The sequence below is a fragment of the Pavona decussata genome, unplaced genomic scaffold (genome assembly GCF_977016875.1).
Source record: "Pavona decussata unplaced genomic scaffold, jaPavDecu1.1 SCAFFOLD_113, whole genome shotgun sequence".
Lineage (NCBI taxonomy): Eukaryota > Metazoa > Cnidaria > Anthozoa > Scleractinia > Agariciidae > Pavona > Pavona decussata.
In genome coordinates, this window is record NW_028145527.1 from 138,492 (window position 1) to 153,705 (window position 15,214).

The window sequence follows — 15,214 nt, forward strand, 5'->3', positions numbered from 1 at the left end:
AACGTTTGCATACAATCACGCGATTTTAACCTCACAAGATGAATTTGTTAACAGATTTAAACTTAGCACAGACATTCCTTATGCGATCCTATCAATGAGAGAAAAAAAGTGGGATTATACATTGGATTATATATTTTGTTACCTTGACACTGAAGGACACAGAAAGGATTATAATCGCACTGTCTTTCTCTCGTTTTCTCTTCAACTCTTCCTTCATGGAACATTCAGTGCAAAAGTATTTTTGCCAAAAAAAACCCAGAGATCTTGAACAAATACGTTCAGTTCTTCATCCGCGTGACTTAGCAGAAAAAACATTTCTGGGCGTTTTGCGTGCGGCATTAACATTAGTAACATTTTGACAGCCTCCTCTAATCTTCCAAAACACTAGGTGGTCTTTGTAATAACCCTGAGGCACTCGAGAATGGCCAAGTTCATGTATAAAAAAGAAAAGAAAATGTTTGCAAACATTCAAAAAGAAAAGGAACCCGAGAAAGGAAAAATAGTCGGCCAAATGGCTCTTATTTTAATCGTCACCCTTTAAGACTTCATCCTGATGCACAGACTTAAAAGTTGGAAACTCTGACCTTGAACTGCGTGATAAACAATAACCACAGCAAAGTACTGCTCCGTAGCTATAATGGGCAAAAAGTGGGATTTGCCCACAAACTCAAAAGTTAGAACCATTATGTGGTCAAGAGAATATGGTACAACAACAAACAGCGCCACACTGGTGAAAGTACTGCTCGGGTATCTTTCATTTTCATTTTCAAGAACGGCCACACCTTGAGGATTTTATACACATACAAACTCAAATCAGTGTTAAAACCAGTCAGTCCCCCCTGGATGGTTTAACAAATGGAATACAGTTCCGTCATTAAGTACTGGCCGGATTAACTACAAACAAGATCCACAATAACATTCTTCACAAAAACAACTGACTTATCACTCAAGCTAAAATATAAGCCTTCCCTTTTAAGTTACAAATGTATTTACCTTTTGATGTGATGACATGTTTGAAACTCTGGTTCTAAATTTAGAATTGCAAGGCGAAGTATCTCGTTTTAGAAGCTGAAGCAAACTGTGTGGCACATATGTTTAATATATCATTTGTCCTTCTATCTATTATTTCATTTTTGGTTTGGAAAGTGGTGACGACGCGGAACCCTTTCACCCTTTAATCCCTCAATATAAAAATGCAAATTCTCCTTTCCTAGCTGTCTTCATACATTTATTACAAGCGGCAGTCGGGAGAAGTTTTTACAGCCGTACATGTAAAATATCAAGATAATTCATGTTGGCTTATCGTAACTTAATTCGCATAACGCTGATGGGTCTTAACGATTTAATAATCGCAGGCTCGTTGTTTTCGGGAATTCATGCTTTGACTGCAAAAGATCAAGAAAAGCTTCTTCAGGGTAACCTAATTAATTTAATTTGAACTATTTAAAGACTACTACGCCCTCCGACGATAATTGAGTTAAAGTACAACAAACACAGGGTAGCGCCCATGAAATGTGATAGAATTGGAATGGTAATTGAGTTACCCTAACACTTTGTAGCTTACGATCAGAATATGCCGCGTCTGATCGATTTGAAGTCTGGTAGACTTCAGCTCATTTAAACTCACTGGACTATATTCACTTTTACTGAAATGGAACTTGAGTCACGGGGGTCTGATGTTTATTTTAATCCCAACAATAACTGAACAGCTACATTGACAGTGGTGGCTCTAAACGAGTCGGTCATACTCATTAAACACTTCATTGATTTTAAGTGCTCTGGGAAAATGCTCTGGTCGCGTGACTTACTCCTTACTCCTAAATTATATCAGGAAATGTTCGAGGAAAGAGACGCTCCATTTCACTGGGCGTAACTTATGAGCGGTTGCGTGTGCTCTTGAACTTCCTTACGCCCACCTACAGACCAGACACATCTGGGACAAGCGACTTCCTCTATGCGTAACTAATCGTTGTTTGGCTCACCGGAAGTCACGTCGGATGCATTCCTGACACGCCCTTTTCCAGGTTTTTCTATCTGATTATCAGCTGCTGCACCTTCACAAATTCTAGACTAACTGACAAACTACCAACCATCAGCTTGCTGTATCTGCAACTTTGTCCCGGATACCTTCAAGCAGACCCTTCTCGGCCACGATCCGTGAAATCTTCCTCGTGTTGGAGCGAAATTTGTCGCGAATAAGAAGCTGCCTCTGCACTGCTGATTCCTCAGCACTAAAATAAAGGAAATATGGAGAGAAATGAATGACAAAAGAAACACACCACCTTCATGATTTAAGACTGGACGGAATCGCAAGCAGTTTAGTGGGTGTAACTCAATAAACATGCAAATTTGTTGTGAGCGACCTCCTCGACTCTGGTGGTCGTTTAGGAGAGATTATAGATAAAGGAGTTCGTAAATTAACGTAGTTCTTTACTTACAATTCTGCATTCGACATATGACACACGGTTGTTTCTACATAAGAGAGTTAGTTTCTAAAGAAACTGTGGTGCTGCGTCGGTGGGGGAGTTGAAACGAATATTTGGTTTTATAAAACCAAAGTTATCCAGTCGACCCTTCGTCGATTAATAATAATAATAATAATAATAATAATAATAATAATAATAATAGTAATAATAATAACAATAATAGTAATAATAGTTATAATAATAATTTAGTTTAATAATAATAAACTGTATTAAAAATGACCAACTCTTAACACAACCCCATGCACTCCTAACTAATAATAATAATAATAATTATAACAATAATAATAATAATAATAATAATAATAATAATAATAATAATAATAAAAACATTAAAAAAAACATTGCTTGAAAATATTATCTTTCTTTTTAATCGAAATGAATTGTGAATAGTTTTTTTTAATAGCTCTTTTTTATATACTTTTAACTTATATAGCAATTTGTGTGGAATATTTTAATAAAGAATTATTATTTTTATTATAATAATAATAATAATAATAATAATAATAATAATAATAATAATAATAATATTTATATAACGCCTTATACAAAAGTTCTAAGGCGCTTCACAATAACAGAAGAAAATAAAAATAATAAAACTTAAATTGCCTAAAAGGTAAGATATCGTTTAAAAAGTTTTCAGAGATAACTTAAAGGTACTGACACTGGAGCTACGCTTAATATAACAAGGAAGAACTTGAAAGCACAAACAGAGAATGCTCCGTCTCCATAGGTTTTCAGATTTGATAGAGGAACTTGAAGCTGAAAACTAAATGAGGACCTTTAATCGCCTATTTGGAGTGTATATGCACAGGAGGTTACTAATGTAACAAGGAGCTAAATTATTAAGAGCCTTAAAGGTTATTTAAAGTAATTTAAAAGTTACACGATGTTCAATGGGCAGCCAATGAAGCTCTCTGAGGAATGGCGTGATATGGTCATACTTGGTCGATTAGTTTTGATGAGGGGCTGACACTCAAAACGTCAGCACTCGAATCTCTTTACGGTGGCCAGATCAACTTATCAACCCTGTTGATAAAACCAAGCATTCATGACGTTGCTACAGCCTAAGTACAGGCCGAGACTTTGACAGAAGTCGTCCCGTCAATCTTTACCGATCACTCGCTGTGCGCTACACCTTCCCAGTCTGACATTTAACTGCAATTCAGGCAGAACTTTCCGAAATCGTGCTATTTCCACAAACTTCGTCAAGGAACTGAAGAACTTCAATGTCCATAAATCTTCTGGTCCTGACGGGCTTCCTGTTTGTATTATCTCGCACGGAATGCACTAATGCCATATACAAGTCTGTTACTGATTCCCCTAAATCTTCTCCCTCTCCTTCTTCTTAAATTGGAATACCTCGAGCTCTTGCTCCTGTTTTCTTGTCTAAGTGAGATCATAGACTTGCTTACAAGTCGAGCTCAGAGAACGCGAACGCGATCGTGCACCTTGCTTAGAAGCGCGAAGCGCGATCGTCAAAGCTCTAGCGAGCGAGCGAGAGCTCGTCGCTCGTGCAGGGTCCATTCAACGAGAAGCGAGCGAGCGACTTTGAGAAAGTCTAGTGAGATCAACCTGGACCGCATTTCTTGATTTCTCGCGGTCTCTAATTCTTGGACCAGAGAGGGCTGTACGGTTTTAGATCTTCGGCTCCAACTATTCAAAACAAACACTGTTCAGAACTCTTCCTTTGCACAGATCTGTCCGCTATGGAACTCTCTCCCCTCAGACATGCGAGCTTCTCAATCCACTTCATCATTCAAATCCTGACTTCTAACTCTACTCTACAGAAGGCCATGCTATACTTTTGACCGTACTAAGATCCGTATTTTGCGAATCATCCATCCTCTCTTCAGTCTGCAACTGTTGGTATTTTTGTAACTACCCTTTACACTGTAGTTCTTGCTGTGATTTTCTAGTTCTTTACCATACCCTTTTCACTTTGCCATTATATCATCATCGTCATCATCATCATCATCATCATCATCATCATCATCATCATCATCATCATCATCATCATCATTATCATCATCATCATCATCATCATCACCATCATCATCATCATCATCATCATCATCATAGTCATCGTCATCGTCATCGACATCATCATCATCATCATCATCATCATCATCATCATCATCGTCATTGTCATCGTCATCACCATCATTGTACTCGTCATCGCCATCGTCATCATCATCATTTCATTAACAACGTTAGTAACTTACTGTTTACTTCAACAAAGCAGGTTTTTCCCGTCATAATTTAACTTATTTTACCACGTATACCTTATTTTATTTAGACCGCTAATCCTGCAACAACCAGGCCAAAAAGGAAGCTTGATGTAGAGTCCTGATCCTATTGCCTGTGCTCCCACTGTTTACAATCGAAACGATTGAAACGACGACAATCCACAGCAAATTTTGTAAATAAATAAATAGTTAATTAATTAATTAATTAATTAATTACTTAAATACTCCTTGTAACGGCTAAATAACACGTCACCTTTCTAGAAGTTCAACACATGCCGTGTGTCCGTAAATCTCAGCCACTCTTTTAGGCGTGTCACCAGAATTGTCCGGTATCATGACAGGGGTCTGGTGATCAATTAAAACCTTCAGGACATTTAAGCGCCCAGTCTCTGCTGCGCAATGAGCTGGTGTCCAGCCCCCCACCATGCGCGCTGTTGTATCAGCGCCATATTCCAACAGAAGCTTCACACACTTTGCGTGACCTGAAAAATAAAATGTAGCAAGGGAAAACTTCAAAAAAGAGAAATACTAGTGGTTCATGTCTGCCACAGCTTATTTACGTTTTCAGGGGGACAACATGGGGTAAAGTTTCTTGTCAAAAAGTAGCACGTCTTGGCGCAGAGACCAACCGTGAACCAGCGAACCGCCTATCTCCTCATTCTAAGTCCAATGTGCTAAGCACTACACCATCTCCACGCCTACAGTTAATATATATTGTCAGTTCTCTTCTTTAAGGGATTTCACAACGGAGCACTGATCAACCTGTGCTATAAGCCTTGCAACTACACTTGCAACTGACGTGAGAAAAGTGTCTGCCGAATCAATTGTACTGTCCATTCCCGAAATTGTTTCTCACAATGGTGTAAAGTGGCTTGCAATTCTATTCTGTAGCATCGCGCACAACAATTTAATTCGAGGGTCAAAAATATCAGTCATTTTCAAATCCAGCCCACTCCTTGTCTATTTTTTACCCGTCCCGCGGCTATCCCGCACCAGCCAGAATTCTCATCCTGATCCCGCTTCGGCATGGTGCAAACTGTCGGAATATACACAATTAATTGTTGATTTTCTTATCCTGCACGCTAGTTTTTACATTCCAAATCCTGCCGCAAAATTTCAAGTATACCGCCAGCCCGACTTGTTTTATTAGCCCATTCCACAGTCCACCATTCACCAAAGATTTTTTTTCCCCGTTTTCTTTTTGTTTGTTTTTTTTTTTTTGGTGCTTCCACTTTCGGAGAGAAAACACAGGAGTTCGTTTAATTGCAAGAAGCATATTGCGCAGTGTTGTAATGTTTGGTATGGTGATTTAGTCTGCAAGATGTACACACAAATACTCTGCCTTAGTGTTTTGACATCCTCGGTTCGCTTGTGATTTAATAAATGAATAAATAAAAAATAAATGGAAATTTCAGTGGTACATCTACAGAGTGGCTCTTCGTCTATTGTTTCCAGGTCGAATTTTAATTTGGAAATGTTGGTTTTTGTGGAGGGAGGAAAACCAGAGAACCTGGAGAAAAACCCTTGGAGCGGGGACAAGAACTAACAACAAACTCAGCCCACATAAGACGTGAACTCCGGGAATCGAACCCGGGCCACATTGGTGGGAGGCGAGAGCTCTCACTACTGCGATATCCCTGAGTATTCACACAGTGATCAGTAGACTTGAGTAGACTGAAAACCTATAGCATTTCAACTCTCGACGTCTATACTCTATTCAACATATACATTCAATATTCAGGGGCACCTAACGGTTCATTGCGGTGGAATATCTGTTCTGAAAGGCATTACCCGCCTCAGAAATTCGAATTAAATTTTGAAGAAAAATGGCGTTCTTATTTAGTGAAAAGTTACCTCAAACTTTAGCCACGCTGAACAATCGAATCTTTTTTGTTTTCGCCGGGACAAATACGTTGTTAAAAGTGCGAAAAAACGCCAGCTAGCATTTTCGGAAATCCAACAGCAGCTCGTACATTCGGGGAATAAGATTCCGTTCCCTTAAAAACTCATTAATAATTCATAAGCACATTGACCTATCAAATAGTCGATAATACATCACGTACAGTGACTTTATATCGATAAATCTCCTCCTTATTACTATGCTGTGTTTTATCAGCTGATAAAACACTCCTCATTAGTATGCGGTGTTTTTCTCGTTTGCTAATTTCCAACGTTCACAAGAGCATAATTGTTATGAACTCTATTGCCACACGCTTTTCCAGGAATGTTTCGAAGCCGTTTAAAAAACTCGCAGCACGGGTTTTATCGGGTCTAAAACCACTCTGCTGCGCCTCGTCGTTTTAAACCCGATAAAACACTACCTCTCTTTTTTTAAACATTACTAAAATTTTCTGCAACTTAAATTTTCAGCTAGAGAATCCAAAAGATCAAACTGCATTAGCTTACAGAAAATTGCCTTTTGAAAGGCTATAAAATGATGCGGGGATGCGGGAAATAACTTTTTAACAATTTAGCATTAATATTCTCATTGGGTGGCCATGAATATTAGATACAAAATTATTCTGAGAATGTCGTTGTTTCAGCTTCAACGCTCCATGGGGCGATTGGGTCATCGGCACTTACGTGCATTTAAGCATTGACTAGATATTGACATTGTAAAGACTGATAAAGAAGTTTGAAGTTGCGGTTGTGAAGAACAGTGTGCGTCATTTAAAAGAACTGAAGCCACTAAACCGTAAATGGCAATGAGTGGCTTCATTTCTTTTAAATGGTGCACACTGTTCTTCACAACCGCAACTTCAAACTCCTTTATGATATTAACAGTGATATGATGAAAGCCTCGCATAGTTAAAAAATTCGGCGCCCAAAGTTTTCGTACTCCGAAACTTTGAACAACTTTCAGTTAATTCACTCTATTAGCTGGCTCAAAGAACTGAGGGCTGTTTTGTACCTCTAAGTGCGGCCCAGTGCATGGCAGTTTTGTCTCCCCATTCTTCGTCTTTTGAGTTTACATCGATCTTTCCGCCGCGAATAAAGCTTCCCAACTCTTCCAGTTTCACGTCATCCCCCACCGCACAGGTTTCATGAAGAAGCAAATCGTGGCTGCTGTTAAACAAAGATTTGTTGGCCGGTTTCTCTTGATTTGTCATGTCCCTGCGCAAGACAATCGGCGAGATTTCCACGAGAACACTCCGATCGTGTGCAATTGCTAACGCTAAGTTTCTCGAGTAAACAAATTATTAAAATCTACATCTATTCTACCAGCACGTCTCGAGTGCAAAGAATTTTTTGTTTGAGGATGAGAGGAGTTATTGTTCGCGAAGAGGGTGCAAACAATAAATGTTGAATCGGAGCTCGAGGTAATTATCATGTTGAACTCTCCTGAGGCAATATAAGTAGCTTTTCTTGAATTCGTAATTAGTACATCGATTATGAAACAAAACATTGTCAACGTAAGATTTAAGTCTTTAAGCCTCAGTACTGATGAACATACATATTCTCCTCGTCGCCTTCCTTACATTTCTTATGAAACCAGTTGGGAGAATTTGTTTAAACATCAAGACATTTCATCTTAAGTGATAATTCCCTTCATTTTCGTTATTTATTGATCAAAGAGTGATAATGCATGAGAAATTTCATGTCCCTCACTAACGGGCTTAAAACGTGAAGGAATTCATACAAAAACGCCATTCGACTGGTTGTTTTAATATATTTTTGGCTATTAAATCTTTTTCATTGCCCCTTGCACCGCAACGTGGTCGAGTGGTTAGGGCGCCGGGCTTGAAATCCGGAGATCCCGGGTTCAAGTCCCGCTCTGACCGCTAGCTAGAGTTGTTTCTCGGTAGCTGCGCTTGTAAATAGCCAGCTGGTCTGCCTCCTGCCAGTTGGGATTTTTAACCTTGTTATTTTCAATTTAAATTATTGGTTTGTGAAGTTTAATGCTCGGCCCCACTAGCACTTGTGCTATGAACACTGCCGAGGGTTGGCTTAATGATCATACCATATCCAACAAAGCGAGTGAAATAATTGTTTTATTAAACAACCAGAAAACAATTAAATGGTCCCTATTTCTCGGGCATGGCATAATGGCTGATATACCATCGCCGCTAAGCCAATCAAAACCCTGGAATTGCATTATCCAATGATCATGTTTTTAATAATATATGTTATACCGGTTCGTTCGTCTCATAGCGTTTTCCCTCCAATAAGGTCTTATTGGAAATATCACTTTTCGAACATATTAAAATAATATCAATAGGGAATTTTAGTATATAGCAAATCAAGTACTCTGATTGGCTACTCATAGTCCTGTACTCACGCGCGAGTTTTGTTTTGTTGTGTGTGTGTGTGTTTTTTTTAACTATTTTTCACAAGTAAAGTGATCTATTAGGGCTGACTCTACACTGATTCGTTCTGACGAAGGACTAACGCTCCATACGTCAGCAGAAAGGGAAAGGACGACGGCTTCAGTGTGGCGGCGTGGCCAAGCGGTTAGGGCGCTGCACTCGTAATCCGGAGGTCCCGGGTACAACTCTTGCTCTGGCCACTCGCTGGAGTTGTTCTCTATAGCTCCGAGTTGAACTCCTCCGCTGCGCATGTAAATAGCCAACTGGTCTTCCTCTTGCCAGTTAGAATTTTTAACCTGTTTCTGTTGAATTTGGATTATTAAGGGGCACAAACATGTTCTCATTGCCCAAAGTAAGAAGCACCAAGCATGGTCTTAGGTCTTTCGGTACTTCGCTGCAAAGACATGGAATGCGCTGCCGGACTCGATTCGCGCCATGGCCGGCACAAGGGAATTTTTAAGAAGTATTCGCATGCAGCATTTTAAAATTGTTATTATCGTGGTTAGCTTTTGAAATTGTAAATTTTAATTTGTAATTACACATGTATTGATACATGAATGATTGGATTTCCTAGATATTTTAGATTTTTAAATATTTAGATTTTAGATTGTTAGCTAATTTTTATCTTTCTTTTTGTTTTTGTAATGTTTTTTGTTTGTCGGTGGGCTTCCTGTAAAGTAGCTTTTAGCTAAGTGGAGTGCCACGTAAAATAAAGTTCCAAGTTCCATTATTTGTTTCTTATCGTGGAGTGCCAGAAAACTAGCATGGTATAGCTAAGCGCACCTCCACTATAAACAAAGCATTTAAATTTACATTTTACGACCTGTTAAAATAAATAACCAGCTTATCGGCATCACTCCCCAGTTAATACGAATATGTATTGCGTTCGGATCGCCTACACCACCATAATATGATTTTCGCCAGTTTAAATGTTTGTGCATCAGTAACCCGGATCAGTAAAATGCAAACAAACATTCTTTTGTTAGTTGCCTCCTCTGCAGGACTAATCTCTCTGCTTAGTCACTATCCGGTGTATTTTGTTCTTAAACTATAGTAACTTGCAAGCAAGCGTTCGGTCAGAGTAGTTTTGCGGGAAAACGTCTCCAATATTCTTCCTATGTTAGAAGTGGTCCCTCTTCCGATGGACAAAGGATAAATAGACGTTTGCGCGCAGGCTACAGACAACGGTTAATGTTTATTAGGTAATAGATGAAAAATTGTCCAACCTCTGGAAGCTGCCCAGTGGAGAGCAGTCCGGTCTCCGAAGTCCTCATCCTTGTGATCAATATCTATTCGGTGAATCATCAGCATGCTCTCCAGCGTCTGCCACTCGCCATTAACAGCTGCTTCATGTAGTACTAACTCAGTCATCCCTGCGGTCAGCTGCAATTCACAGAATATGCACGTTAATACAGTTAAAACCCCTGTAAGTGTACATCCCTGAGCCCACACTCACGTGTTCACTTGGGAGAGGGGTCTGTTTATGGGTGTTTTTTATGATCTCGTTATGGGTGTTATGTCTGTAAATGGTGTGTCAATTTTTTATCTTTTTGTTTTATTATATAGAATGCCCCCCTCCCCCCTCCCCACGAGACCTGTGCGTTAGCAGAGGTTTCCACTACCCAACCACCAGCTTGCGTCGCTGGCGATATAGCTGGGAAAAGCAAAATCTGGGTAGAAAAGTCGCGAGAAACGAGCATGGAGACCGAGAAGGAAATGGGGAGGAGGCATGGAATCAAGGCTATGCATGCAAAAGCAATCTTGCATGCATAGTTTCTTCTGGCTCGCTTATCTCTGATGGATTGGAGGGAACGCTCGAAGAGTACTTATCGACGGGTTTATAGATGTTATTAGCACTGAAAGGCTGCACTGTTATTGAGGCAAGAGAGCTCAACTGAGCTAACGGCCACTAAAGACAAGGGAGCTTAGTTGTAATTGCCTTAAAGCCGCGTCTAAACGCGGTACGTGTCAACATTGTTGCGTGAAGAACGTTAGAGCGTTTAGCACCCCATGCTAGATAATGTCCGGCTGACATTGGATGTGACCGTTGTGCAACAACTGCTGTACAAAATTGCCGGTTGGAACGATTAGCCGCGGCTTCAGTGATTTTGCGCCGCGAGAATAATTTGTAATGCATGAGTCTAATAAATCCACACTTGCTTGCTTGCTTGTTTGCACAAAATTTTGCACAAAGAGGTGTGAAAGCCGGTGATACTGGGAGGTGCTAGACGCGAAGAGCATTTAGTTTTTAGCGCGTGGGTCGCAAGGAGGGGGAGAGGGGGGGGGGGGCTTACTAATGTTCCTACAGAAACCGGTTCTTAAAACTACAGCAGTCGTGGGTTTTCAAGGCTCAGTAAGACTTAACTTCAAAGGGGCTAGGTCACGGGGTTTTAGCGTTTTGGCTTGTCTCAGGCATGAAATGCTTCTAGAGAAAACCAATAGGAAGATGTCAAGTGATTTTCTCAGTCGGTGAACAGACTGTAATCATTTTTAAGCATTTTTTTTTAATGTGAAATGGTAAGAACATGAGGAAATTACCCCTGGTTATAACTCATTTCCACCCTGCCCATCCATAACCAAAGGCCTAGATGGAATAAAGTTGTTGCTGGTGGAATGGTCACCTGTCTAATTGAGCTTACCCTTGGCCAACTTTTCACACATTTCGTTACCAAATGTTGCAAGCTGTTTACACAAGAAACTTGTAGTTGTTCCAGCTAGCCAGGTAACCCACCCAACAGGGTCACTGCTTTTCAAAGGTAGGGTGATTGGGCTAGCTGAGGCAACTTTTTCCTCATATTAACACTCTTACTGGGCCAACTCTTTGCGTGTCGCATGTCATGTAAAGCCCACTGAGTTTAGTGAATTATAGAAAGAACTCCAAAGAGAAGAGGCATACTGAGATTATGAATAATTAAGCTGAGCTAGTGGATAATTAATTAGGGTTAACTTTGACTCAGTCAAGATAGGGACAACTCTATAAAAGTTGGAGTGAGGGTGACCCACCTAACGTGGCCAACTTCTGTTCATATAAACAGGCCCTTGTCTATAGTTCCCCAAAACTAGTAGAGTAATTTTAAACAAAACTGAACCATAATTTTTGGGATTTCCTCTGATTACAGTATATCTTTTAGCTTTTTAATTAAAGTGATACTACAAATAGTTGTCATAGTCCCTTTAAGAATTATCTCACCTAGCCTGTTCAACAACCCGTTAATCCGCATCAAGATGCTGGTTTTCACAAGTGAAATGCTCATTCGATGTTTCTACAATAGTCTTTAGACTGTTACTACCCCCAGAAGAGCACTTGCTTGCAGGCTAGAATTGTTCTTATAATTTACTGGTAATACAAAAAAAAGACGACAAAGAGGATGTTACTCGAATCGATTAGCTAATTATAAACAAGATGCCCCTCTAATGGCATTACACGGAATGCTTAATGTATCCCCAATTATTCCCCATTGTATGTTTCGCTGATATTTAAAAACTATCCTCCCTTGGCAATTGAAATAATTGTCTGAATGGTTTTATTCAGATATATTGCGTGATACTTATCGTTGTGTTACTAGGAATCATACCAGAAATAACTATGCAATAACGTCATGACCCCGCTGAACTGGTCTGGCCTCCTCTAGCTCTAATCCTTCGCGTTGATCATTCGATCTGTTTTTTAAAGCCAGGGCCGTAGCCAGAAAAAAATAATGACTGAGGCAATATCCATGGGTGAATTTCCCGCCTAGCCGTTTAGGGTCTTAAATATGATGGCTACGGTTAGACAAAACACTGGGATCAAAGCTTGTTTGATAAAAATTCCGCTAAGAGCCTTAAAGGACATATAGATCAAGAGATATAGGTGTTTTGGCGCGGGGAAGGGGGGGAGGGGAGCTATTTAAATGCTACTTTAGGGGCTCTGTGTTCTGGTATGCGACTTTTTAATGTGTTTGTTGGTGGTTTGTTTCTATATGAAGACCTTAGATAACAACGACCAAAACCAGGTTCGGCTGACCAGCGGTTTCGTGTAAAGTAGGGTCTCGCAGGCTCATAAAACCTGGTCTTGGACGTTCTCGTTTCTAAAGGGCAACGAATTTAGCTGTTAAATGCCAGCGTGATTCACCTGTTCCCACTAGCATCCCATCGCTGTAGAACCTCGAGCGGGTCCACAGGGATTTCGCCGTGGACTTGGGCTAATGCAAGGCCATTCAACCTGTGCTAAAATACTGAATGTGACTGGGCTGAAAGCCTGGCCTTAGCAGTTACGCCCGACATTAAATTTCATGCAACTCACTCCAGGTCTTCAACTTGCGGAGAGCGCTAAAGCTGCGCTCACATGAACAGCTTCCTGCACTTAGTCGCGCTGTCGCCTGTCCGCTTTCCGCCTCTACAACTTCTTTCCCACCATCTCCGGTGGCTTCTTCACTGACATCACCAGTAAAGATGGTCAAAGTTGCTTAGCTAAATAATGTCAAAACAAGCTTAAATTTTGTTTCGATTATTGAGAAGAACTGAAAGCATGTTATGAGAGCATCTACTTGCCGCTTTCTTTGAAAAAAGCTGTTGATTAGATAGAACGTTCCCTGCTAGCAGAGGTCTCTGACGGCAGAGACCTCTGCTAGCAGGGAAATAGAACGCTGCATTTTGATAGATTTTCCTCACTCAGATCAGAGAACACAGAAAACTCGAGAAATGACGTCAAAACACATGAAAAAGAGACAGTTTTTTTTAGGAAGTCGCTGCCTGGTTAGCATGAATTTTTGCTTCATTTTTCTCATCTGTAATTCAGGCCACTGCATGATTCGCGTTATCATTAGACATAATACCATGTTGCGTTAACATTTTTTTATATTTATTTAACTGTTGTCAATTTATTTGCTGCTAGCGCCTTTCTTTCTCCTTTAAAAAAAATCTTACTTTCCCCGAAAAAAAAAAACAATGACTGAGGCAAGTGCCTCGGTTTGCCTCATACTGGCTACGGCCCTGAACGGCCACTTTGTCTGAGCTTAATTGTTGATTTTGGTATTCACAAAGAGGTCTGAGTTACTTCGACAAACTGTGCACTATAAACAGCGATCTCCCACTTTCTCAGTATTGGGAAACCGTTTCGAAGTCACACTAGGATGGCAAAGTTTGTTCTCGTTGTTCGCTTTTTACTTTTTGTGCGGAAATTATAACTTCGCGAACGTACGAACTACCGGGAAACTGAGGCAAGTTTGCGTGACACAGGCATTCGAGACGGCAAGAGCAAAACAGCCCTTCAAAGATGAAGGAACTTATGGGTCACAAAAACTTATTTCCTGTAGGAAAAGGACACAAAGAGCGGTTTTAAGACGCAATTAAAATTAAAGCCTTTATGCAAAAGTTAATCTGTGCTTTGTCGCATAAACAATGGGCCACCATCAACTAATAGTTAGGCATAATGCATAATTGTCGTTTCCAACGAGCCGAAAATTAAGGGCTTATGGCTCGTGTGTTAAAGACTGATTGAAAATAAAAAGTGCTCACAATTAAGCCGTCTCTGAAATGAGCGTTGCCATGAAAAATACACTGAAAGGGATAACTCGGGAAAATTTAAACAGAACTAGTAGTGTCATAAATATTGAACAAAGGCCTTTTGAGTAGCAGTCCGAGAGCTTACGAAAACAAAACACCTATCAACACAAGATCAAGGCGCAGAAAATCATGAAATTCTTACCTTTCCTCGATATTTACGCCGCTGGTTTTGATATCAAATGTTTTAAATGCAAATTCCTTTACTTTTGTATCTTCAGTGGAAAGATCAGTTGAATTGAAACTGTGAAATTCCTTTTCACATTCGACCGAAGGAAAAGCACGTCACGCCGTGACCAGAAGCCGGGCGTAGGAAGTGAAGGAATGTTATGATTTATCGAAAACAGTACCAGTCCTGCTCGTTTCTAAATGGTTTGGTTACAGACCGACACGACTGGAATGGGGCTGGGTGGGGTGGGTTGTGATAAGCGGGGGAGGGGGGTTGGGAAGAGGCAAACAAGTGTCAAATTGTCGTGATTTCCTCGTGTTTTACCCACAGTTTGTCGCACACTCAGCTGACTGGTTACTCTAATTTCATTTTCTTGTGATTGTGTCAAAACTGAAACACCACTCCCCCTCCCACACACACACGTATTTGACCTGAGCATTTTTTCCCCCATTTTGTCAGAAATAA

At 40.2% G+C, this 15,214-nt stretch overlaps 1 protein-coding gene across 4 annotated transcripts; it reads right to left on the minus strand.

Moving 5' to 3' along the window:
• Positions 1–1,663: 1,663 nt before the first annotated feature.
• On the minus strand, positions 1,664–14,919 carry LOC146470566 (ankyrin repeat domain-containing protein 66-like). 4 transcript variants are annotated; one of them, XM_085121752.1, is made up of 4 exons: positions 14,726–14,919; positions 10,266–10,422; positions 4,986–5,214; positions 1,664–2,231 (listed from the first exon to the last, which is right to left on the minus strand). In XM_085121752.1, the coding sequence occupies exons 2-4, from the start codon at positions 10,408–10,410 to the stop codon at positions 2,093–2,095; spliced, it is 513 nt and encodes a 170-aa protein (XP_084977878.1). In that variant the 5' UTR covers positions 10,411–10,422; positions 14,726–14,919; the 3' UTR covers positions 1,664–2,092. The 4 variants fall into 4 exon arrangements, with proteins under 4 accessions (XP_084977878.1, XP_084977880.1, XP_084977879.1 ...); XM_085121754.1 differs by having other exon boundaries at positions 10,266–10,412; positions 14,726–14,905; XM_085121753.1 differs by lacking the exon at positions 14,726–14,919 and adding an exon at positions 11,679–12,039.
• Between the last annotated feature and the right edge of the window lie 295 nt (positions 14,920–15,214).